The sequence below is a fragment of the Salvelinus namaycush genome, chromosome 2 (genome assembly GCF_016432855.1).
Source record: "Salvelinus namaycush isolate Seneca chromosome 2, SaNama_1.0, whole genome shotgun sequence".
NCBI lineage: Eukaryota > Metazoa > Chordata > Actinopteri > Salmoniformes > Salmonidae > Salvelinus > Salvelinus namaycush.
In genome coordinates, this window is record NC_052308.1 from 14881542 (window position 1) to 14908783 (window position 27242).

Here is a 27242-nt window from a genome sequence, read left to right on the forward strand (position 1 = left end):
AAATGAAAAGCCCGATAAATAAAATCGTAGCAGGCCAAGTTGTCCAGGAGAGGCTGTCTATCATAGCCTCTACCCAGAATTCACCCTTCAGCAACCTTCTCCTACGCCTCGCGCGCAAGTGTACCTGCTGCTGAGGAGAGAGAGAGAGCAACAGAGGAGTCTTGGCCTAGGCCACTGTTGATTGTGAAGATGGAGGCCTTTTTCAATGAATATAAAACAAAAGTTAGAGGAAAAAGAGTGAAAAGCCCACAAGGGAAATTTAATATAAGTTTTATTATTGCAGTTAACAAAAACGAGAAGAATGCAGGCCACCTTGCAACTCCCTATTCAGGTAGGATTCAATTTTGGAACTTAAATGTATTTATTATTGTAAGCCTATTTATTAATCGAAACCAGTTATTTAATGTGTTTTGTTTACTTCAGTTGAGTCTTTTTAATTGTGAGCTCCATATTTAGTTTAAGATTAATAAATAACCTTAGCCTATTTCTATCATTTGTTGGGTATGGTAGGCACTTGCCTTCGTTGGTCATTTCTGCAATATAGCCTGTTCAAACCTTTCGTGAAGGTTTAAACCAGTTCGCAAGTGTTTCATTCTGTTGAGCCATTTTCTTTGGCCAAATTAAGTTCCAAATTACTGTATGAAATGCTGTGTTTGCTTCAATATGACTGACAGCTCATATTTTCCCTATAAAAAATGGCTTGAGTTTTTATATTACCCTAATAAAGTTTATAAACTTTTTGTGAAGGTTTGGTGTGGCTATAATTAAGCTTTAGCTACTGCAAGCCTATGATATGAAGGCAGTGTGCAACGTAGGTCCAACTGACTCCGAACAGTTGAACTTGAGGTGAGGAAGAATGTTTCAGACCTACCGGAGTTCGTCCTATAATCGAATAATATAATGCTTATCTTTACACAAAATATTAACCAATTAGCCTCTTTCTGTACATCTACAGTATATCTGTATAGCAGACGCAGTAGCCATCTGACATAAAGAAATGCATGTCGGTGTCGTAGCATGTCACCGGCATCTCTATCTCTCTCTTTATCTCTCTCAAATCAAATTCAACTGTATTTGTCACATGCGCCGAATACAACAAGTCTAGACCTTACAGTGAAATGCTTACTTACAAGCCCTAGGATAGGGGGCAGCATTTTCACGTTTGGATAAAAAGCATACCCAAATTCAACTGCCAGCTACTCATCCCCAGAAGATAAGATATGCATATTATTAGTAGATTTGGATAGAAAACACACTGAAGTTTCTAAAACTGTTTGAATCATGTCTGTGAGTATAACAGAACATATTTAGCAGGCGAAACCCCGAGGACAAACCATTCAGATTTTTTTTTTTTGAGGTCACTCTCTTTTCAATGGGTTTTCATTGGGAATCCAGATTTCTAAGGGACCTTCTTGCAGTTCCTGCCACTTTCACTGGATGTCAAGTCTTTAGAAATTGGTTGAGGTTTTTTCCTTTGTGTAATGAAGAAGTACGGCCATCCAGAACGAGGGTAACTTGAAGTGTACTGTTAGATAGAGGCGCGTGACCAGAAAGCTAGCTACAGTTTGTTTTCCTCCTGTATTGAACACAGATCATCCCGTCTTCAATTTTATCAATTATCTACGTTAAAAAACACCTAAAGTTGTATTACAAAAGTAGTTTGAAATGTTTTGGTAAAGTTTACAGGTAACTTTTGAGATATTTTGTAGTCACGTTGTCCAAGTTGGAACCGGGGTTTTTCTGAATCAAACGCGCCAAATAAAATTACATTTTGGATATATATAGACGGAATTAATCGAACAAAAGGACCATTTGTGATGTTTATGGGACATATTGGAGTGCCAACAACAGAAGCTCGTCAAAGGTAAGGCATGAATTATATTTTTATTTCTGCGTTTTGTGTCGCGCCTGCAGGGTTGAAATATGCTTCTCTCTCTTTGTTTACTATGGTGTATCCTCAGATAATAGCATCGTTTGCTTTCGCCAAAAAGCCTATTTGAATTCTGACATGTTGGCTGGATTCACAACAAGTGTAGCTTTAATTTGGTATCTTGCATGTGTGATTTAATGAAAGTTAGATTTTTATAGTAATTTATTTGAATTTGGCGCTCTGCAGTTTCACTAGCTTTTGGCCAAGTGGGACGGTAGCGTCCCGCCTATCCCAGAGAGGTTTTAACCAACAGTGCAGTTCAAGAAGAGTTAAGAAAATATTTACCAAATAAAATCTAATAAAAAATAATAAAAAGTAACACAATAACATAACAATAATGAGGTTATATACAGGTGGCACCGGTACCGTTTAGTCAGTGTGCAGGGCTACAGGTTAGTTGAGGTAATTTGTACATGTAGGTAAGGGTAAAGTCACTATGCATAGATAATAAACAGCGAGTAGCAGCAGTGTACAAAACAAATGGAGGGGAAGGTGTGTCAATGTAAATAGTCCGGTGGCCATTTGATTAATTGTTCAACAGTTTTATGGATTGGGGGTAGAAGCTGTTAAGGAGCCTTTTGGTCCTAAACTTGGCGCTCCGGTACCGCTTGCCGTGCGGTAGCAGAGAAAACCGTCTGTGACTTGGGTGACTGGAGTCTGACAATTTTATGGGTTTTCCTCTGACACCGCCTATTTTATAGGTCCTGGATGGCAGGAAGCTTGGCCCCAGTGATGTACTGGGCTGTACGCACTACCCTCTGTAGTGCCTTATGGTCAGATGCAGAGCAGTTGCCATACCAGGCAGTGATGCAACCGGTCAGGATGGTCTCGATGGTGCAGCTGTAGAACTTTTTGAGGATCTGGGGACCCATGCCAAATCTTTTCAGTCTCCTGAGGGGGAAAAGGTGTTGTTGTGCCTTCATCACGACTGTCTTGGTGTGCTTGGACCATGATAGTTCATTGGTGATGTGGACACCAAGGAACTTGAAACTCCCGACCTGATCCACTACAGCCCCGTAGATGTTAATGCGGACCTGTTCGGTCCGCCTGCTTTGTCTTGCTCACATTGAGGGAGAGGTTGTTGTCCTGGCACCACACTGCCAGGTCTCTGACCTCCTACCTATAGGCTGTCTCATCGTTGTCAGTGATCAGGCCTACCAACCACTCTTGTGTCGTCAGCAAACTTAATGATGGTGTTGGAGTCGTGTTTGGCCACACAGTCGTGGGTGAACAAGCCTAAGCTTGTCTTCCTTCATATAGGCTATTTAAATGTTTGTTTTATTAATATCATACAGTGGACTCCTAAGCTTATAGGCCTATGCATGCAATGCCCTGATGCATTTTGCACTCAAATCTACAACAGTTGGACCGTGAGGTGGACAATATTTTTTGTAGGAAAGTAGCCTAAAAACATGGCTACAAAGTTTTGCATGTGCTACACATCGAAACACAAGGAATAGTGTTTTAGTAATTTATTTTAGGCTATTTTTAAGGACAAGTAAATGTGGCTCATTTGGCCAATATCCCTTGTTTATTGATGGCGCTGGCTGCTCCAAGCCAGATCTGAATGCATATGGATGTCTGGTAAATTTCTCAAATGTCTGGTAAATTAAAATCTTCCCGGTCACGTTGTCCAGCACAACATTTTCCTAAAGGAAACTCTGAAATGTGCATGTTGTTTTTGTGCAGATTTTAGAATATTCCCATGAAAATCTGTCCCCAACTAGATGGAAACCCAGCTATTGACACCTTAAAGACTCTGGCAGATGCACTAGTCCAGTGTCACTTTGATTATGCCTGCACATCATGGTTCACCAGCAGCCCCAAACATCTAAAGAATAAGCTACCGACTAGGGCTGAATATTTTTCCCAGTATTTTACAAATGTTCCATATGGAGAATAATCACTTTTCTCCATTGATGCTACCTGAGTCTGATGAGCCATACAGTAAATACATTTTATGCGCTCAAGCCCCAAAAAGCTCAAATGATTGTGCCGTTATCCAATATATAGCCTATGATATAGGCTACCACACATTACGCATGACAGAAAAACATAAAAGCCCATAGATGTAACAATGTTAAAAAAATAAGGTGACTCCATTGAAAGGGTATGCAAAACTCACACTGAAGTGAACAGATTGTGGAGCAAATTGTTACACATTTAAGACAATCAATTCTGAATGTCACTAAGTAAATTAGGTGCTGGAGTGCTCTGCAAACGAAATAGCAAATGAGTAACATTCGTCCTCTGTAGTGGTTCTAAATGATAGTGCAAAGTATCTGCATTACAATTACCTGCCTGTGTCTCTTTACTCCATTAATATAACCAAGCTCTTTCAGTTCAGCCACACGATAAAATAAGGGCTGGGGGTGGTGGATTAGCTGCATAAAAACACTGATATTTGCATTGTTCTATATATTAACAATTTTGTTCCCTGCATGGGCTTCCATTTGGTAGGCTACAGTATGTGTTTTTCAAAAAGGTCTGGGATGATATCAGATACTGGTGTTGCAGGGAAGGTGCACATTCTGCTGTCACTTCACACTGGCCATTATACTGTTTTTCTGTTTACAGATTTTCTTTTATAACGATCTAAACACCAGAGTTGAAAGAACCACTGTTATCTTGGATAGTACCACAGTGAATGTTATGAGGGTGTTTAAATATAGGTTAGGCTGAAATAGGGCAGAAGACAAACCCTTTCCTCCAAACTGTGAGTTGGTCTATTAGTTTTAGTTTGTTGTACGACAGGAGTAGAGGAACAAACCTTGTGTGATTAACAGGAACTGTTCTCTGTCTGACACAGTTATCTGACTTCAGAGAGAAGATAAGGATAGCACAGGATCTAATCCGCTACTATCGCTTTTCACTCAGGGAATAAAGGCCCATCAAGGTACCAGCAGTGAGACGCCTGTGATAGGAAACTCTGCAAGGTAAATACTAATAATCTTGAAATCTTGCTACAGCTGAATTAAATGTGTTGAATAGGCCTAGGAAGATTATGAAAGAGTGACAATCTCTTTCTAGATATTATCGCAATGTGTACCTCCATTATTGGAGTTAGGGATTCTCAAACAAGAGTAATCGTTCAGATTTCCTAACAAATTAATAATTGAAGAAGGTGGGGTGAAAGCAAAGGAAGGTATCAAAGTCATCAGTAGAAAGATTAAATCGAGTAATATGCAGCTCTGACAGGGCACTGAGTGAACATACAGAGAGAGGAAAGAATTCAAACATGTTCAACATATTCATTCCACTTTTACAATCTAGTCCTTCAACCAGACCTCCTCCTCCAAGTGGACTGTCTTTCTGATGAATCAGCGCTTCTTTGTCGTATGAGAACAGAAATGGTATGAAGCTCAAATAAAATGCCAGTTCAACCTCCCTCCCTAGTCTCTTACCCCCGCCGGCCATAAAAAGCAGTGTAATAGGATTCCTAAGCTTTTCCAGTGACTGCTTCCACTATCACACAGACATTTAAGTGCACTAATCCATGACAAATGGTCTCATCTGATCCATGACGAATCGTCTCAGGGGCAGATAAAGACGAGGAGATGGACGGAGGGAGGGAGGGACGGAAGGAGGGAGAGAGGGAGGGAGAGAGGGAGGGAGGGCAGGGGTGAGAGAGAGAGAGTGATGCTCTGTATAGGAATGATGAGGCAGTTATTGCCCAGTTTTAAAAAGGTTGCTTTCATTACCTCGAAGGGCATGCTCTGCGATAGAGTGAGAGACATCAACAATGAGCTCTCAACTAAAGCCTGCAGTTTTTATAGCAATTACAACCCAATATGGAACCAGATTAAAGGCTTTGGGTGTTTGAGCCTGGAAAAAGAATGCCTTGGTTTCTTATTACATTTGTGTGCGTTTAGATTTTGATTCTCATCAGGCAATTATGTCAGAGCCACTGAAGTAGTTTTTTTTTAGGGGATGTGGAGGTATCTTTTTCTTATGCCATGAGAATTGCATTGATGAACCATGCTTGCTGTCACCGCATTTAGAAAGCCATTTAACTATCCCAGAACCCTGTCCTGGCCACTGTCTAGGTGGTGATGGTTTATTTGTGACTTTCTGTGTGTGTGTGTGTGTGTGTGTGTGTGTGTGTGTGTGTGTGTGTGTGTGTGTGTGTGTGTGTGTGTGTGTGTGTGTGTGTGTGTGTGTGTGTGTGTGTGTGTGTGTGTGTGTGTGTGTGTGTGTGTGTGTGTGTGTGTGTGTGCAAACCTGATCAAACGTTTCCTTTTTATCGAATTTGCACAACAAAAAATCTGATTAAGTCACCATCCATTCCAGTGAGCAGAATTTAATTGAATTCTGTTTCCACCATCCATTCTCACACTAATTCGTCCTTGCAATTAAAAGTGGGTGTGAAATGTATCAAATTAATGGCCAAGCAAAAACACAAAAACTCATACTGAGATGTTACTTTCCTGTGGGTAGTTGTAAAACTGCTTGCCCTTTGGCAGTTTACAAAAGCGTAAATTGAAGTTGCATAAGTGAACCAGTCATTTGGATTACATTCATGTTGACAGTACTTAAATATGGTTTGAGCACTATCATGAGATTACAGTGTTTGTATCTTTCATGTTTTACTGTATGGAACAATGCAGGCAGTAAATCACAACAATAAGGAAATTGAGAAATCCGTAAATAAATTCTAAAACTGCAAGGGTATATTTGTATGTAATGTTGTTTGATAGTGTAGCTAATTGGCATGTTCTCAAACTCAGCCAGGAAAACCATCCCTCTTCTGCGCTAGACATACCCATGGCAATGAAAAAATAGATTCACTCTTGAAATGTACGTTTCCGGAATTCAACCCAGTTCTCATTTACCGAAATATAGATGCCCTAAGGTTCACCAACACACCCACCTACACTCAGACATCTCATCCTACAGAAAAGAGCCCACAGTCACAGCAGAAAAGTTCAAAGTAAACCATAACAAAGATTTCAGAATGTCAGGATACATGAATCATATAAAAAAGCCTCCACACAGTTAAATGGAGGTCAATCTGCTCATCGTAACATGGGGCTCCATTCGTCAACAACAGGATTCCCCATATTTTACTACTATTGGTTGACATTTCATTTTCTGCTATTGCTCACTTTAAACTGTGTTTAGCTGTGTGGTTATTTCTGTGTCATGATGAATAATAGTAGTAATTACATGTTTTTTTCTGCCTCTTTTCTGCCGCTTTCCTAGACTAAAGAAGTATTGCATATCAAATGGCACACTGAACATGAACATCATTAAAGCGCTTGTCTTCCAATCATCTTTCAAAAGGTTATTCATTATGAGATATTTACATTCAATTGATTAAATCATTATAACCGTTTTATAAATGGTATGGGTTCAAATCAAATTGCATTTTTCACGTACACAGTTTACAGCAGGTATAAACAGTGCAGCGAAATGCTTCCTTGCAAGCTCCCTCAAGAGTGCAGTACAATATCAATATCAGCACTGTTTGCTGCAGTATGCAAATTATGACCTATCCACCTTATGCTATAAACCATCCAAAATTAGCATGGGTTTCACCAAAACAAAGTCCTCAGCACCCTACTTCCTATACAGTATTTTTGCATTTCTTACAAGGATGATTCAAGTGATTCCTAAATCACATCATTAGTTCAGTCACACCAAGTGGCTGCTTGCATCTCCATGTAGAACGGGGAAAACAACTGGCTAACCTGTCATTACTGTCACCAGTTCTGTTGATTTAATCAACTATGAGAGACAGTTTAGCACCGTCATTGCAACAAACAATTGACTTGTTATTGTGTCTGACAACACTGTTTCAGTTTTGTCAAAACGACAGCTAAGGACAGCTCCTTCAGGATTAATAGTGATGTATGTTAATATTGTAGCTTACATTGGAATGGGAATCAGCTAGTGTCCTTAGAGAGTTATGTCAGAATCATAAACCGAATGCATCGCCATTGCATTCAATATCCTCCCTATGGGCATTGCTAGGACACACAATGACAATGCACTTCCATTTGGAAAGGAAACAAATACATATTCAGTGGCAGTTGAACATAAAACTGACTATTAAGAAATGTTTGATTTCAATGTAACTTCTCCAAACAATGACAATCCATATTTCTTTGAATGTTACAGTTTGACCCTTCAACTGGGCTGCATAGTGTCCAGTAGAATCATCCACAGGAGCAACCTGCTTTCTCTAGGAGTGAACCTGGCAGTACTGTGTTAGTTGGCAGGTGAGGAAAGAGCTGAGCTGGGCTTGTGTGTCATGTCACATTCGCCTCATCTGTCAGTGTAGTGGATTATTTCTTAAGAGACCAGAATTGGCTGCCCAGAATCTGGGCACAATCAATCTTTCCCGGCGCGGGGGACGTAGGGGAGGCCGTGAAGCAGGGGCTCATGGGAAGGCAACGGCGCCGCTTCCTGAGCAGGTGATGAAGCAGTCAGGCGACTCGTTACTCAATCCCAGCCTCAACTGTGACCAGCAGATTTCTTACTGAAATATTATAATAAATATAGAAATTGAGGTTGAAAACCCCTATCTCTCCTTGTATATTTTTGGTACGCATGTACTGTGCAGTGGCATTCTGTCAGCTCGCTGTTGCAGAAGGGGATAAGCAGATTTTTTAAAACATTGTTAGATGCTTGAACAGGCTGGGGGATTACATTTGTACCTTGCTCAACATGACCTTCACTTCCCCTGTGCAGAGATATATTCACACCCTCGTCTGAGTACTGAGAGCTGCTGCAGTATCATTCACTCACTCAGCCAGTCTGAAAACCAGGCTCCATATCGAGATCCACACATACCTTTATTTAAGGCTTTTTTTCTGGTACAGAACACATGCCTGTCAATCAAACAACAGTGTAAACCCTTTGTTAGAAAATAATGGAAATTGGGTAGGCAATATTCCAATAGTTGGAATATTTGGCAGACTCATGGGTATCATTCCGGTTTTCAGAATGATGTGTACAAGGCCATAAGTTGTGTAAACAGAGATACTGCATCGAAGGCAGAAGCACAACTCACAAACAGGTTTGTGTTCGTTGGTTGTTTTTCTGGCCTTGCCTTCAAGTTTCTTTTGTGTATTGACTGGCAATGGTTTTAGCCGTTGTAAAATGCTTTGAATCGTAACATTTGAAGTTCCTTTTTATTAGTTATGTTTACAATGTTCACAGCATCAAAACCCTGTATGTTACCATACATCACAGATGAAGGCATCTTACAGAGTAATGCATTATGTTTTCTTTTTAATTATGACTATCCATTTAATTATATTTTATTACAGTAAACAGCTAAACATAAAACCAAAGCATGTATCAATCTGAGATCTCACTTTGGTCTCCACGCACTGCATATTTATTTATATAAAAATATCTGGTCGCTGAAACCAGAGAGCATCCTCAAATGATTAAATCAATTCTAATACAAATATTCATCATAGCATTTCAATTCTGAGAAAGCAGTTCTGGTTACATCTGTTAAAACCACTCTGCAGTTGAGTAAGATTGATGAGAACTTAAAAGGCCTTGACACTACAGTAAATTGTACAGTTGCAAAACAACTATGAAAAAAAGGTGTCCTTCACACAGTCAACATAAAGGGAACATGTGGAGTGTTTTTTTTACTATGATAGTGAATGTCATCACATCCAATGGTGATTACACGTATATATTAGCATATCCTCATCAATAAGTGGTGCACTTGATCACTGTTAGTTGTAGATAGCTTAAGTTGAACTTAATCATTCTATCATTCTAGATTTTGACAATCAGCCAGTGACAGAATTTCATTGAGTACATGCTGCTGATTGACCGTACCAATCTTCTCCCTTATAAAATGATTTTCTATTGCATAGCACACTGAACAATAAATGCATCCTGCGCTCTTCTGTGCCAAAACTCAGAGCTTCATCAGAGCTTCATCCACTTTCACAATAAAGAACATTCCTGCGCTCAGACAGAACACTTCTGCTCTCAGACAGAACACTTCTGCTCTCAGACAGAACACTTCTGCTCTCAGACAGAACACTTCTGCTCTCAGATAGAACACTTCTGCTCTCAGACAGAACACTTCTGCTCTCAGACAGAACACTTCTGCTCTCAGATAGAACACTTCTGCTCTCAGACAGAACACTTCTGCTCTCAGACAGAACACTTCTGCTCTCAGACAGAACACTTCTGCTCTCAGACAGAACACTTCTGCTCTCAGACAGAACACTTCTGCTCTCAGACCGAACACTCCCGCTCTCAGACCGAACACTCCCGCTCTCAGACCGAACACTCCCGCTCTCAGACCGAACACTCCCGCTCTCAGACCGAACACTCCCGCTCTCAGACCGAACACTTCCGCTCTCAGACCGAACACTCCTGCTCTCAGACCGAACACTTCTGCTCTCAGACCGAACACTCCTGCTCTCAGACCGAACACTCCTGCTCTCAGACCGAACACTCCTGCTCTCAGACCGAACACTCCCGCTCTCAGACCGAACACTCCCGCTCTCAGACAGAACACTTCTGCTCTCAGACCGAACACTCCTGCTCTCAGACCGAACACTCCTGCTCTCAGACAGAACACTTCTGCTCTCAGACAGAACACTCCTGCTCTCAGACCGAACACTCCTGCTCTCAGACAGAACACTTCTGCTCTCAGACCAAACACTTCTGCTCTCAGACCGAACACTCCTGCTCTCAGACCGAACACTCCTGCTCTCAGACCGAACACTCCTGCTCTCAGACAGAACACTTCTGCTCTCAGACCGAACACTCCTGCTCTCAGACCGAACACTCCTGCTCTCAGACAGAACACTTCTGCTCTCAGACCAAACACTTCTGCTCTCAGACAGAACACTTCTGCTCTCAGACCGAACACTCCTGCTCTCAGACCGAACACTCCCGCTCTCAGACCGAACACTCCCGCTCTCAGACCAAACACTTCCGCTCTCAGACCGAACACTTCTGCTCTCAGACCGAACACTCCCGCTCTCAGACCGAACACTCCCGCTCTCAGACCGAACACTTCTGCTCTCAGACCGAACACTCCTGCTCTCAGACAGAACACTTCTGCTCTCAGACAGAACACTTCTGCTCTCAGACAGAACACTTCTGCTCTCAGACCGAACACTCCCGCTCTCAGACCGAACACTCCCGCTCTCAGACCGAACACTTCTGCTCTCAGACAGAACACTTCTGCTCTCAGACTCACTTTGTGTATGCATCCCCCTGTTCCCCAGGGGACCATGAAAATGCCATGCCATAATGACTTTGCTGAGAAAAAAAATGTGAGTGTGTGTGTGTGTGTGTTTGTACAAGCTGATTTCTCTGACAAGAACCCTTTCACAAAACTAGAACAGGAGGATATTTGTCTCACCAATAACTTAGCTGTCTTCTCATGGGCAGGGTTTTCTCTTTGTTTTCACTTGGACCTCTACATAATTCAGAAGACACTTACTGTAGGTCATGCACATCCTTGTACAAAAAACCTGGCAACAAAGTTTTAAAAAATTCATTCTGTCGCTCATCCTGTTCCCACTTGTTCCAATTATGGAGCTCAAACCACTTTGTGTGAAGCCTCTGTCTCACACCCACAACCAAGTCCCACTACGTCAGCTGTTCCAACCCCAAAACAAGCCACCTGCCCTGCACCACTGCTCCAGCTCACTGCTGCTTAAAAACCTCATTGGCTATCAACAATCTTGTCTTGACATCACAAGTCGGGGAAATCAATGTCTCTTTTTTTTGTTGCTTTTGCTTCAATCACTGTCTTTTCACTCCATGGTGCAGCACGGCTCGGAGAATGAGACAAGCACAGATAGATGGAATCAATGTTTAACAGGCATTGGGATTTGGTTTCCTGGTGAAAGGGGTTTGGAATAGTATTGTCGTCAGAAGCTTCCAGGAGCGAGTCATTGTTAAAAGCTTAAAGGAACCTGCTTCCAAAGACACATGGCTGGGGAGTGACAGAACACAACTACTCTACTCCCACATAAATGAGGAGAATCAGACCCATCTCACTGACTCCCTCCCCTTTAGCCCCCACAGTGGAGAAGGAACTGGCTTTAATTGCCGAATGTTTCCGGAAAGTGAGAGAAAAACATAATTGTTATTTCCATTTAAGCCACAGTGATCAAAGCAGCCTGCACTCACAGCATACTGATGGGGAGTTTTGCCTAGAGCCTGTCCTACGTACCAATCAACCAGCTAGTCTGATAGATTCAGGATGCTGCAGTCACTCTTTCCCCACACTGAAAATCCTCTCCCGTTAAAAAGTGCTCTTTGTCTGTCTGGGGCAGAGGGGGAGTTCCAACCTCAGATCAAAACAGCAGCTGCAGCTGAGCTTAAACATTACAATCAACTCTAAGCAAAAACTATTTACTGCAAAGAATGGAGGAGAATGTCAATAAAGCCAACTTTGAAGATGGTGTAGTTTTATATACAGCTGGCAGAGGCACCCCAAAAATGCACCCCAAAAATCTAATGAGGGACAAAATAAGTCTGGATGGCTGGGTTGCTGGGTGGCTGGTTCGAATTGTTGGAGAATGTTGTATTTCAAATACCTTAAAAGGCTTTTTTTTACCCCTAATTATTATGCTTAATTCTATGTTATAAATATATGTATTTTTCTGCGTATGTAAGCATACCTCTTGAGCTGTCTGTATCCTCCTGACTGGTGTTTTTTCTTAACTAAATATGCTTCTCTGCATATTTGCAAAAATCTGGGTAAAAGATTGAAAGGAGTCTTTTTTAGTACATTTAGTAATTGCTTTTGTAGTCTACCAACCTTGCCAGCAGGCATGCCAGCTAAGATACTTAAACAAGCTAGCTACTCTAACTTCCTTGATAGCCTGAAATGGCTTCTTAGTAGCTAGTTATGAGGTTGGGAGATAGTTTACCTATCTGAGTTAGCTAAAGCCAACAATTGTTCGGTGGCTAGAGGTATTACAAAGAAACAACAACAACAAATTATAAAAATAAAACAGGACAAATCTGAGGGGGCACATGCCCCTGTGCCGCCTATAGGCATGACACCTCTGAGAGCTGGATACATGAATGAACCATAAGAAACATAAACAATCCATTATACAATGCCAGAATCTATAGAAACAAACAAATATAAAAAGTTATGAAACCACAGTGCACTATTCTTCTTCTCGCAGTAGCTAACATATTGGTTGCAAACCAATCTATTACAAAAGACAGAAGACTATTTCTTCACTGTTTCCACTGGGGATATTTTACTCTTACAATTCTCAGAGAGGACTGGGTGGGTAGTGGGCACCGCGTGATGTGGGCAGACAGAACATAGAAAGGGACTCACCCAGGATCTGGATGGCGTTGCGTCCGGGCCGGGGCACGTGGTGCTGCTGGAGTGTCTCGTACAGCGTGGCCTGGCACAGCAGCAGGAAGCCCAGGCTAATCCACAGGCCCAGGAACAAGGACATGGCAGGGCAGAGTGGGAGGGTGGCTAGAGGAAGAGGGCAGAGAGAGAGAGGGTTAGAGCATAGAGATAGTTAGAGGACACAAAATTGTATCTGTCCCATTATTGCATCTGTGAGAGCATGGGCAGCGCCATTGAGGCCGTCTCCATTTTGAAGTTCTTCTACTACTTCTATGAGTTGATAAACAAACTGATTGGCAATTTACTGTCACATGCAGTTATGGAATGTTTGCTCACGGGTATAATTAATTGGCTGATCCCTCCTGGTGACCTGGATGGAAATATGTGATCCTTATTTAACCAATAGGAAGTCCCACCCACTTGATTACTTCAAAATGGTGAAAGTCCTCAATGGCGCTGCCCATGCTTAAATGGGTCATTGGGCATTAGAGCCCTCTATCTATCTCTATGGGCTATAGGAGGAAGGCAGAGAGAAGGTTAGAGACACATGGCAAGGGTTGTCTAAAGGAGGAGAGAGAAAAGAGTAAGTGGGTGATAGAGGGTGGCCTACAAAAGATATGGCAGAGATATGGAAAAACACTAACCAAATTACATATGTTAGGAAAGGTGAAGACAGAAAGAAGGGCTCTTTGAGGAGAAATAGAAAAACATGTATAAACATGAAATGACATGAGCGACATTGGGGAAGGACTATCTCAGGATAATCAAAAACCTCTATCTGAAGAGAAAGATACTTGGTCAAGCTTGTCAAAAATCATCATACATGAGAACTGAAAATTATTGTAACATGACTAAGACAGACAATAAAATATCTTGTATGAGGTAGCTACCGAGAAAACAGGACCATTAAAACCACAGTGTAGCATTTGAAGGACATTACTGCAATATGGTCACCTCTCCCACGATGGGCATTTTTGACGAGTTCCCCAAAAAACTGTGCAATCGGGAAAAACATCACAAATCAACCAAGCTTGTGTCCAAGCTTGTGCATATGCTCCTGTTTAGCTGTAAACGGGTGTCCCAAAGTACTGCACGTCATGTGCGCAACTCAAAAATCAAACATCGATTGACACTCACCTGTCTTGATCAATGAGAGAAGATAAACATACTCTAAGACGGCAGCGTATACATTGTTGGATTACTTCATAGACAAAACATTATTATTATTTGTATTTTTTATTGTCTAAATTCCAATGTTCCACCTGTAACAAGCCATGGAGGTTTAGAAGACACTGGTGCTTGCCGAATCGAGAATTAAGAAAATATTGGCAAGTAAAGGTTGGTAGAACATGTTCTGATTAGGGCTAAACAGGAGCTTCGAATCAACAGCTATAACTAGCTAATTAAATTAGTAAGCTAATGATGATAGTAGTTTGATTTGATATTGGCTACTTCACACCATGTATACACTGTAGCCTATCAGCTCAAAACATAAAGGCCAAACATATACAGTTCCAGTCAAAAGTTTGGACACAGCTACTCATTCAAGGGTTTTTCTTTATTTTTTACTATTTTCTACATTGTAGAATAATAGTGAAGACATCAAAACTATGAAATAACACATATGGAATCATGTAGTAACCAAAAAAGTGTTAAACAGATCAAAATATATTTTATATTTGAGATTCTTCAAAATAGCCACCCTTTGCCTTGATGACAGCTTTACACACTCTTGGCATTCTCTCAACCAGCTTCATGAGGTAGTGACCTGGAACGCATTTCAATTAACAGCTGTGCCTTGATAAAAGTTAATTTGTGGATTTTCTTTCCTCCTTACTGTGTTTGAGCCAATCAGTTGTGTTGGGACAAGGTAGGGGTGGTATACATCAGATAGCCCTATTTGGTAAAAGACCAAGTCCATATTATGGCAAGAACAGCTCAAATAAGCAAAGAAAAACTACAGTCCCATCATTACTTTAAGACACGAAGGTCAATCAATCCGGAAAATGTCAAGAACTTTGAAAGTTTCTTCAAGTGCAGTTGCAAAAACCATCAAGTGCTATGATGAAACTGGCTCTCATGAGGACCGCCACAGGAAAGGAAGACCCAGAGTTACTTCTGCTGCAGAGGATAAGTTCATTAGAGTTACCAGCCTCAAAAATTGCAGCCCAAATACATTTTACCTTTATTTAACTAGGCAAGTCAGTTAAGAATAAATTATTTTTTTCAATGACAGCCTAGGAACAGTGGGTTAACTGCCTTGTTCAGGGGCAGAACTACAGATTTTTACCTTGTCAGCTCAGGGATTTGATCTTGCAACCTTTTGGTAACTATCCAACACTCTAACCACTAGGATACCTGCTGCCCACTGCTTCACAGAGTTCAAGTAACAGACAGAGGACTCTGCGTGAATCAGGCCTTCATGGTTGAATCGCTGCAAAGAAACCACTACTAAAGGACACCAATAAGAAGAGAACACTTGCTTGGGCCAAAAAGCATGAGCAATAGACATTAGACCGGTGGAAATCTGTCATTTGGTCTGATGAGTCCAAATTTGAGATTTTTTGTTCCAACCACCGTGTCTTGTGAGACGCAGAGTAGGTGGACAGAAGATCTCCGAATGTGAAGGTGTGGGGGTGCTTTGAAGGTGACACTGTCTGTGATTTATTTAAAATTCAAGGCACACTTAACCAGCATAGCTACCCCAGCATTCTACAGCGATACACCATCCCATCTGGTTTGCACTTAGTGGGACTATAGTTTGTTTTTAAACAGGACAATGACCCAACAAACCTACAGGCTGTGTAAGGGCTATTTGACCAAGAAGGAGAGTGATGGAGTGCTGCATCAGATGGCCTGGCCTCCACAATGACCTGACCTGATTCCAATTGAGATGGTTTGGGATGAGTTGGACACCAGAGTGAAGGAAAAGCAGCCAACAAGTGCTCAGCATATGTGGAAACTCCTTCAAAACTGTTGGATAAGCATTCCAAGTGAATCTGGTTGAGAGAATGCCAAGAGTGTGCAAAGCTGTCATCAAGCGAAAGGGTGGCTATTTTGAAAAATCTCAAATATAGAATATATTTTGATTTGTTTAACACTTGTGTTATTTCATAGTTTTGATGTCTTCACTATTTTGTACAATGTGGAAATGTCAGGTGGTGGGTGTAGCTGGTGCATGAAGTCAGGCGCAGGAGAGCAGAATGAGTGAGCAGCGTACTTTACTCAAAATAAAGGCACAAGGTAAACATACACTTGACCAACAATAAACGGTAATCAATTACGCACGGGTGTAAACAGCACCAGTCGAAAACCAGCCATAACGTACCGAATGAACATAGAAACAAACATGGGGGAAACAGAGGGTTAAATACATGAACATGTAATTGGGGAATGAAACCAGGTGTGTAGAAAACAAAGACAAAACAAATGGGAAATGAAAGGTGGATCGGCGATGGCTAGAAGACCGGTGACGTCGACCGCCGAACGCCGCCTGAACAAGGAGAGGGACAGACTTCGGCGGAGGTCGTGACAAGAAAATAGTAAAAATAAAGAAAAACCCTTGAATGAGTAGGTGTGTCCAAACTTTTGAATGGTACTGTCTGTTTCAATTTTAGGATATGCTCAGAGTCATTTTCATCTCTGATGCTGGAACATTGTAGTGTCAACACAGTTGAATGTGAAATGAAAAGAGTACACAAAGGCATAATGAGACACCTTGGCCATTCATTTAACGATAGCCTAATGGCTGCTGAAGGCTGACATATGGACCCACACCTCTCCCTCCCTCACTGGGAATAATAACTCCTCCTCTCCAGGTGTTACTACGTCCTCTCCTCTCAGCTCCATTCTGATACAAATGGGGAGATTCACAATTGGGACAAGTCCGTCCTCTCCTCCGTCCTCCTCTCCTCTATGACCCGGAAACCGATAAGCGGTCGAGTGGTCGAGGAGAGTGTCAATTTGTTAGTGTCGTCCACTCCTCAATAGCCTCGTCTCTCCAAGGATACTCATGAGTAACTTATAACAGTAATGTTCTAACTACAAGTCACCATTAAAACATTATGTTCAGAGATATGTGCAGGTTCATTCACTTGCTTCTGTTTGTTTGGTTATCTTCATGTCAATAATTATGACTAGCCAATATCAAGCATTTGGTTTTTGAAACTTTTAGCACTTAGTTTATTTACATGGTACACTTAAAGGTAGACTCGGCTAAATGATGTTGCCACGAGCATCACTGCAGACACAAGACTTCGCTCTCACACAGTCACACACAGAATCTGTGAATGTGCACGGGTTCCCTTCACGCTGTTCGATTGTAGTAGCCACTAAGACCAAAAAACAGAGAAAATGAGGGACGTTTTACCCCAAGACACCCTACAATATTTCCCACCATCAGACATGCACTTCCTGTTCCTAGGGGGCTGGGGTGCCAGATTTGGTGCCCATGCATGCCCAGTTTGGAGGCGCCATATGTGGCACAGTGGTTAACATTCTCCCTGTTTGTTATTTTGAAAATATAAAACATTTGAGCTCCGTACCATTTGGAGTTGATGAATAGTACGGACGTTTTACCTAACTATGTACTGATACCATTTATAATGAGTGTAACAATGAGATGTATTGTAGATTGATAAAATACTGTTGAGAAGTGAACTGGTATCACCCAATCCAATGGGTGGGCTACCAACTGCTATTCCAGTCTGTTTCAGACCTTCAGCATGTAGTAGTATGCACTGTGAATGAGTGTTTGATCATTTATCCTAGCTTCTTTCATTTTTCTGGATCCATTTGCAGCCTATTCAAGTCAAATGCTGAACACTGATCACCTTGCTGTAAAATAAAACATCTGACTTCACCTGAGTCCAGCGCCTTCCCGCCATCTTCCTGGGCCATGAAACACATTAGGCCGAATACTTTGCCACAGATTGCCAACAGTGAGTTGTCCTCTTGGTTTAAGTTTTGTGTTATAGTATTAATTTGATAATGGCGAAAGACCTAGACTGAGACCACATGTTATACCGGTTGTATTATGCTAATTACTTCTTAGTTATTACTGAAAAAGGGTTTCACATTTATAAATGGTGAGAACAATTGCTTCAAAGACAATTTTAAGTGGAGAATCACACATAGGCCTACACATCAGTGGTGATTTTAGCATGTAAATCTCTCCAATTTTGGGGGGGATGCATGCCAACAAAGACACTACACAACACAACACTAAACAATACATTAATTGCACTATAACGCTGGGAAACGGTGCCCATAAACTGTTAGGGCTTACATAAAGCTGTCCTAACAGCAGAGATTTTATTTTCAGCACCATGGAGTGAATCCTTACCACTGCTACACCTGGCTATCAGCGGAGCACTGCAATAGTTCATTCAGCCTCATTTACTGCCTTTAAAAAAAACATCGCTGATATGGCTGACTTGCTTAAACAAATGTGGTTTCTAATGACAATTGAGATGTACAAACTATGGCATAAGGGGACGATGAGCGGATAAGAGGCAATCCATAATTCGATTAAAACATTAATGAGCGAACTAGGACGGATGTAGTCAATATAACTATTTGTTCAGCACTTTTGAAATGTACAGCGACAGAATTCAGAATATGGGCCGTTCTTACAGTATTCTCCCCGTACACCAAGTCAGAACCGTAAGATAAATAAAGGGGTCATATAAACAGACAATGAAAGCTCTTACAATGTTCGATGATGACATTTCTCTAAAACAGGCTATAGGCTACATATGCACCACCAACAGCTAACAGCTTACTACTCGACATACACTTATTATTACTTTGTTAGCTACAGTATACATATCTCCCTGGCATATTATATAATTTATGCAGCAGCATACAATACATTTTTGGACTCACCTTGTTGTGCTGTGCTCACTTGAACAGGAAGGTGTCACGGTGGTCCTTCGTGGGCAAATTTTGTCATCAAACTTTGTCATCAAAGTGGCAGGTAGCCTAGTGGTTAGAGTGATGGGCCAGTAACCGAAAGGTTGCAAGATCAAATCCCTGAGCTGACAAGGTAAAAAAAATATGTCTTTCTACCCTGAACAAGGCACTGTTCCTAAGCCGTCATTGTAAATAAGAATTTGTTCTTAACTGACTTGCTTAGTTAAATAAAATAAAATAAATGTAATAAATAAATAAATGTAATCAAAGTCTGGCATTCTCTGGATTGATGGTGCATTCAAGACAAATGGGAACTTGGGAAATAAACAAGGTCGAATCACGATGTCAGTGATCTTCAGGTCGGAGCTCTAGAAAGAGGACGAGTTCCCAACTTGGAATTCTGAGATGGATGACCGTTTAAAATGTATTTTCCCAGTCTGAGCTTGTTCTTTCCAAGTTCCCAGTTGTCTTGAACTCACTGAAGTCTGAGATTTCCCAGTTCCGAGTTTCCAGTTGTTTTGAACGCGGTAGAAGTCATGCTGGATTGACAGCATGGCCAATGTTAAATGCTTATTTTATAAGCTTGGAAAAGAGACCCTTCAACCCAGACTTGGACCACACACCACTACACTGAATAGCAGGCTAGTGATTGCTTTGCAATGCTTGCAGTTAGCCACTGATTCCTTCCAAACCACTCAATATCGAATTTGCAATTTCCAATTTGTTGTGTAATGTTTATGTCCAATGGCAGATGAGCACTGATACGTTTTATTTATAATTTCTCTTCATCATTTCTCATCATATGACAAGGATTGAAAAGGATTTGTCCGTAGATTGTCGACTTGATTCATGACGATGACTGCTAGCTTCCTAGCTAAGATTTTGAAAGTATGATGTTGACATGATCAGTCCAATCAAAGCTACGGTAGATATAACGTGATTTGATGCCGTTTTATCTGTGGCCAACGACCTTGAGTCTTCTTGGATGGGCACTCTAATGTAACTCTATGGCAGCACCCAAGGGGCTTTTCGAGCTCTGCTCATAGATTTTGTGGTGAAGTCGTGTCTCCATGAGTGACAGAACATTGAGCCGATCACGGGGCAACTAGAGAACATTGCCAACCCCTATGCTCGTGTTTTCAGATTGCTGCCCCACCACCACAGAAAGCACTGATCTAGGCTGAACACCTGCATTTTGGAGCTGCCTTACTCAACAAAGCAAAAAGAGACCATGTTTGTATTTGGCTTTATTAACTCAGTTATATATTATTTTACATTGTTTGCAAACTGATATGTGACACATTAATTCCAAAATAACATGCAAAACAGGCAACATATATATATATATATATATATATATAATTATTATTTTTAATTATTTAGCTGACCTGAATGACAGGTCGCCACTGCTACACATATACAGTATTTAGGCTATTCCGTTGCCTTCAGATGTGCTGGCATTTTCCTTCCCAAATGATAGGCTACTAGCCTATAGCAACTTGGTGTTTGCATGTCGGTTCGAGAAAAAGTAGACATTCTCCCCTCTACCCTGAAATGACATTGAGACTAGCCTACTGAATATTCAACACGCAGCAATTAAGCATAGCCTATAATTAGTCTTATTATCGGCATATTGTAATCCCATCTCCTGCAATAAATTCGCTATAATCCTACATTTTGTGTAACTGTGAACTGTTCCCTGACGAAAGCTTTTTAACGCGCTGTGTTTCTAGCAAGTTCCTGAAGAAAAACCTAGTCTTTAGCCTGAACAACAGCATGGAGAGAAACTGCTCTTTTGTCCTCTCCGCCTTTCGGTTCAGCTCTGAGCAACGCTCCGACTGTCGGAACTCATTCATGTCAAAGAAGAAATGTGGTCCTGATCGACAGCGCGAGAGAATAGGGATGGAGAGGTGGCGCAGAAAGATATTCAGACCGCACCACACAGGCATGCTTATGCATTTTAATGTAAACGGTCAACTTTCACGAGTAAATAGTAGACACATGAAAAATAAATCACCTTATCAGAGCTAGCAGGATATTTGTATACAAATGACTTCTCGTTACAATTCTTACCTCCGTGGTTTTCAATGAATTAACAAGGAATGTGCACTTCATGCAGGATTTACCATTTGCGCATCTGTTTAACGAGCCGTTTGGTCTCCGCTTTGCAGTCTAATTAGACCATTGATTGATATGGTCCTGATGGTTGTGGAATTCGTAATTGGTAATGACGGCATTTACATTTTCTTTTTACAAGTATCCCATGTCCTGCCAATTTAGACTAAGCAAGAGACCATGCCCCCTGCCCGGACACACCTGCGCACCATCTCGGCAGGATATAGATGTTTAGCCTTCCCTACAACATAGGTATAATGGGGCAATTTTGTATGGTAAGTAAATGGCTTCTTTTGATACGGTTAGATTAGGTTAGCCTGTTTAAAAATAACACATTTACATGGAATAGACTTGATCTCGATTGCATGTAACAATTTCACATCTCAATATAGGCTAATAACTGTGTTTGTAATATAGCCTAACATGGAAATGAATTAATAATATTGACTCTGAAAAGCAACTTGGTCTGGGCTAGAACATTTTAATTTTGCAGCCTTGTCTTTAAAAAAATAAAGGATGAGACTGACATCTCTGCCCTACTTAGAACTAACTACCTGTAACTTTAAAATATATCAGTCAACACAAAATATTTGGGATGTCCTAAAACATACATATCTCTACAATGTTCATAGCCTACTCTCCTTCATTAAACCATACAGTTGTTCAATCCAACAGATATGCAGGTCGTGTCACATGCTCTGCCGGTCTGTCGCTCACAGCTCATACCTGTCATCATTATTCAGTTACTTCTGGAGCCCTTCCACTTTTTACAAACATGACAGCCAGCCTTATTTTAGTACAGTTCCATAATCAGATTTTTTAAATAATAGTATATTTTGCAGAAGGAACCGAATATAATCACAAAGCACCAACAGTCCCAGAGAATAACCCCACAGCCTTACCTGAGTGGTCTGTCTGGTCAAAAGAAAGGAGCCCTGCTGTCAGTATCACCGTCTGTTCAACAGACTCACAACACTGTCTTAAATCCATCCATAGCCTGAGGCCAGGGATTCCCAACAAAGTTCCAGGTGTAAAGAAGAACAGCGATGCAGGATAAGAGGGGGAGAAGCTCTGTTGTTTCTGCCTCGTCCGCTTGCCCCCCTCGACTCTTTCTGTCCGTCTGGAATCCTGGGAGTGCGGTCACCAGAAACCAGCTCAGCTCACAGGAATGACACGCTGTTAACAAACTAGTCAGCAAGATGGAAGGCTGCTCATATCACCTTTATATCACCACAGACCTCCTTTTCTCTCTCTTTCTTCTACTCCTTTTTCTCTCTCTTCTTACTCCTGTGAAGGTAAAAGCCCTCTCGTGACGACAGAACGTTAATGTGCCTCCTCACTTCTCACACACGGACGGAGATCAGCTCCAGCGGAACGACAGTTCTGTCTCCTCTTGGCTCCGTCCCCCCATTGAGAAGCTGCGCTGATTATGTGTGTGAGGCTCAGCCCTCTTTCCAAAGCACTAAGTAGTGTGTGTCTGTGTGAGTCTATTATAATACAGCCCAGCCAGAGAGAGAGAGAGAGAGCTGGATCACATCACATGTCTTAAAGCAAGACTGCCCACTTCTGCATCGGGACTATCGTCTAATGAAGCATGCCTGTTAAGCCCCTCCACTTCACCATACCATGAGACATAACGCTCTGTGGTTTCTTCTCATGAAAATATCTCACAGTTTACCACAATAATGTGCTGTTATGTTTTCTCAAAATTATCCCTTAGACAGAACTCTGGCCTTACTGAGGTGATACCGGACTTTGGCCATTCACCCCACTTTCTGTGTGTGTTTATGTGTGTGTATCTCGGTTTGTGGGTGTTTTGGTGTTTGTGTTTGTTGATACGTTGTGAGAGGATGTGGAGTATGAGTGAATGTGCCTCTTTTACTCATTGCCTTCCAGCGTTTGAAAAGAGATTGAAATATGCTCAGAGCATGATGCTTTTAATAGAAAGGAGTCCGCCTCATCCAAGCTCTGTAATCAACACATTATCCAGCGCTGGCTGCTTGGCTGGCTTGCTTTTTGTGGTGGCATTGAGGCTGTGTTTAGCACCCAGCTCCTCTGGTCATCTCACACCTCCCAAACAAAGTTACATCTGCCACAGCTGGCATGGTAACCAAGCATTCCCCCGATGTTCAATGACAAACTGAATCTGCTAGCTCAGAAGGATAGACGTCCTTTGCTTTTCACTTTGTTGTTGTTGCTAGTGTTCATAGGGGGACCTGGAGTGTGTAAAATAGGGGGCAGACCACCTACCTCCTTCCATGTGTAGGAGTTCACCTTTAGCCAGACCTAGTGTGAACCGGCTATGTTTATGCCAATCAGCCACACCTGCCAGAGCGGTCTCTCCCAGCCTGGCATTTCACAGAAAATGAAACCAACTCATGCAGCTCACACAGCACAGCTGAAGCATCAAGCTAACAAGCTGTATGTGTGTGGGTGTATGTGTTTGTCTATGTGTGATTGTGCATATGTATTTCTGTACATTAATTTCTATGTGTGTATTTATTGAAACATGCATGTGTGCAAAAGTGTGTGTCGTAAGAGAGCTGCAACGCTGTGAAGCTGTGAGCATATGTAGTAGTAAGTTAACATTGTCAGCTCCCTGCCAACTGGTACTTGGTATGTTTGAAATGGTAACTCTCCGTTCACCTGGGGCAGTGGTCATCTAAGCCAGAGGGCACAGCAGACCCGCTGTGTGCTCCTTTCCTCTGTTTGTTCTTGCCTCTGCTTGAGCGTGCCAGGCAGATGCACGCAGGCAGCCCAGAGTTACGAGTAGTAGGGGAGGTGCGGCCGGGGGCTGAACGGGAAAAATACAGTCCAACAAAAATGGAAGGAGAGAGATATTGATATGTATTATTCTCTCTGTTGGGTTACACAAAAGGAAGGTGCCTTGCCCAGTACATCACTAAGGTAACCTGCCTAAATGACTACCGACCCGTAGCACTCACGTCTGTAGCCATGAAGTGCTTTGAAAGACTGGTCATGGCTCACATCAACACCATCATCCCAGAAACCCTAGACCCACTCCAATTTGCATAACGCCCCAAAAGATCCACAGAAGATGCAATCTCTATTGCACTCCACACTGCCCTTTCCCACCTGGACAAAAGGAACACCTATGTGAGAATGCTATTCATTGACTACAGCTCAGCGTTCAACACCATAGCGCCCTCGAAGCTCAATAAGCTAAGGACCCTGGGACTAAACACCTCCCTCTGCAACTGGATCCTGGACTTCCTGACGGGCCGCTCCCAGGTGGTGAGGATAGGTAACAACACATCTGCCACGCTGATCCTCAAAACAGGGGCTCCTCGGGAGTGCGTGCTCAGCCCCCTCCTGTACTCCCTGTTCACTCATGACTGCACGGCCAGGCATGACTCCAACACCATCATTAAATTTGCCGATGACTCATCAGTGGTAGGCCTGATCACCGACAACAATGAGGCAGCCTATAGGGAGGAGACCTGGCCGTGAGGTGCCAGGACAACAACCTCTCCCTCAACGTGATCAAGACAAAGGAGATGATTGTGGACTACAGGAAAAAGAGGACTGAGCACGTCCCCATTCTCATCGACGGGGCTGTAGTGGAGCAGGTTGAGAGCTTCAAGTTCCTTGGCGTCCACATCCCCAACAAACTAACATGGTCCAAGCACACCATGACAGTTGTAAAGCGGGCACGACAAAACCTATTCCCCCTCAGGAGACTGAAAAGATTTGGCATGGGTCTTCAGATCCTCAAAATGTTCTACAGCTGCACCTTCGAGAGCATCCTGACTGGTTGCATCACTGCCTGGTACGGCAACTGCTCGGCCTCCAACCGCAAGGCACTACAGAGGGTAGTGCGAACGGCCCAGTACATCACTGGGGCCAAGCTTCCTGCCATCCAGGACCTCTATACCAGGCAGTGTCAGAGGAAGGCCCTAAAAAATGTCAAAGACTCCAGCCACCCTAGTCATAGACTGTTCTCCCTGTTACCACACGGCAAGCGCTACCGGAGCGCCAAGTCTAGGTCCAAGAGGCTTCTAAACAGCTTCTACCCCCAAGCCATAAGACTCCTGAGCATCTAGTCAAATGGCTACCCAGACTATTCGCATTGCCCCCCCCCCCCACCTCCCCTCTCCACACCACTGCCACTCTCTGTTGTCATCTATGCATAGTCACTTTAATTAACTCTACCTACAGTACATGTACGTACTACCTCAACTAACCGGTGCCCCTGCACATTGACTCTGTACTGGCACCCCCCTGTATATATTGTTATTTTTTACTGCTGCTTGTTACTTGTTACTTGTTATCTCTTATTCTTATCTGTATTTTTTTAAACTGCACTGTCGGTTAGGTGCTCGTAAGTAAGCATTTCACTGTAAGGTCTACACCTGTTGTATTCAGTGCATGTGACTAATACAATTTGATTTGATTTGATTTTGATTTGGGTACCTGCAGTGGAAAATTGTCAGGGTAAAAAAGCAGTTGTTAACAAGGTCTTTATATAAATCAGAATTAAACAACAGTTGGACAGATCCTTTAGCCCTCTCAGACTCAACAACCCTAAAGCAATTATCAGCAGACAATAAATAATTATTAAAAACGGACATCACCCAAAAATAAATATTATATACTATTAAACATTAATGTGGAGAAAAGCACCAGGAATGGATGGCTTTCCCATAGAATTATGATTCAACATTTTGGGATAAAGTAGCGCCCCTATTTACACAAATGACAACACACATGTCACTAAATGTAGTGCTTCCCAGGTCCATGTATCAAACATTGATTTCAGTTATATTCAAACCAGGGAAATCTGGAGGGTCCCCTGCTGATTAAAGACCCATAAGTTTAATAAACTGTGACAATAAAATAATAACAAAACTTAGCAATAAAAAGCAATAAAATGGCAAAAGTATTACCAGACTTGATATCAATCAAAAAATAGGCACTTACAAACAAATACAAGAGCACGTTTCAGTTTAATACAATACACAAAAAAAACAAGATATCGTTTTATCAGTAATGGTGGTTGATGCAGAACAAGGTTTTGACCGTCTTCAATGGCCTTACTTTTCCAAACTTTGGAAACGTTCAATGTTCCAGCTGAACAAGGAATGTCCAAAAGCAAAAATATTTACAAATAATACATTACTGTATCTGATAAAATTGCTTTTGAAAGGGGCACAATACAAGGATGTCTCCTCTCCCCCCTCCTGTTTGTAACAGGTATCAGTATTGGTAATCCACGAATATAAACTAAACTTATTTGCAGATGATCTCCTGATATACCTGACCAATATTGAAAACTCAATGCCCCTTTTGTTAAAAAATATTTTCAGAATACTCAACAATCTCGAGATATAATATTAACGTGGGAAAAAACTCAAATAATGGCAATCGGAAAAAGAAATAGAAACACTCACGATTTACAGCAATCCTTCAAGTGGACGACAAAAATGTTTAAATACTGTACTTAGAATGCTTAATAAGTGACAACAAACAAATAAAGATCATGTTATTCCGTTACCTAACCATATTTTACCTTTATATAACTAGGCAAGCCAGTTTAGAACAAATTCTTATTTTTAATGATGGCCTAGGAACAGTGGGTTAACTGCCTTGTTCAGTGGTAGAACAACAGATTTTTACCTTTTCAGCTCGGGGATTTGATCTTGCAACCTTTCGGTGTCAAGTCCAACACGCTAACCACTAGGCTACCTGCCACCCCATATGAAAGCAGATTTAATGAAATGGGATAATCTTTCCATAAATTTTACAGGTAGAATAAACCTCTTCAGAATGGCATGGCTACCAAATACCGAAGACATTCTTTAAAAAAAGTATACTCGGACAATAACAGACTTTATATGGGCAAATAAAAATCATTGAATAAAAAGGAAAGTTTGACATCTTTCTAAGTCTGAGGGTGGTTTTAACCTTCCAGACTTGGAATTGTGTCAACTCGCTACTCAG

The 27242-nt window shown here is 41.8% G+C and overlaps 1 protein-coding gene across 1 annotated transcript in view; it reads right to left on the minus strand.

The window, feature by feature from the left end:
- LOC120024582 (chemokine-like protein TAFA-1) overlaps nucleotides 1–13356 on the minus strand; it is a 266417-nt gene extending 253061 nt beyond the window's left edge. The window contains exon 1 of the mRNA XM_038968873.1: nucleotides 13233–13356. Coding sequence (XP_038824801.1) covers nucleotides 13233–13356 — 124 coding nt within the window. The remainder of the gene's footprint in view (nucleotides 1–13232) is intronic.
- Nucleotides 13357–27242: the final 13886 nt, after the last annotated feature.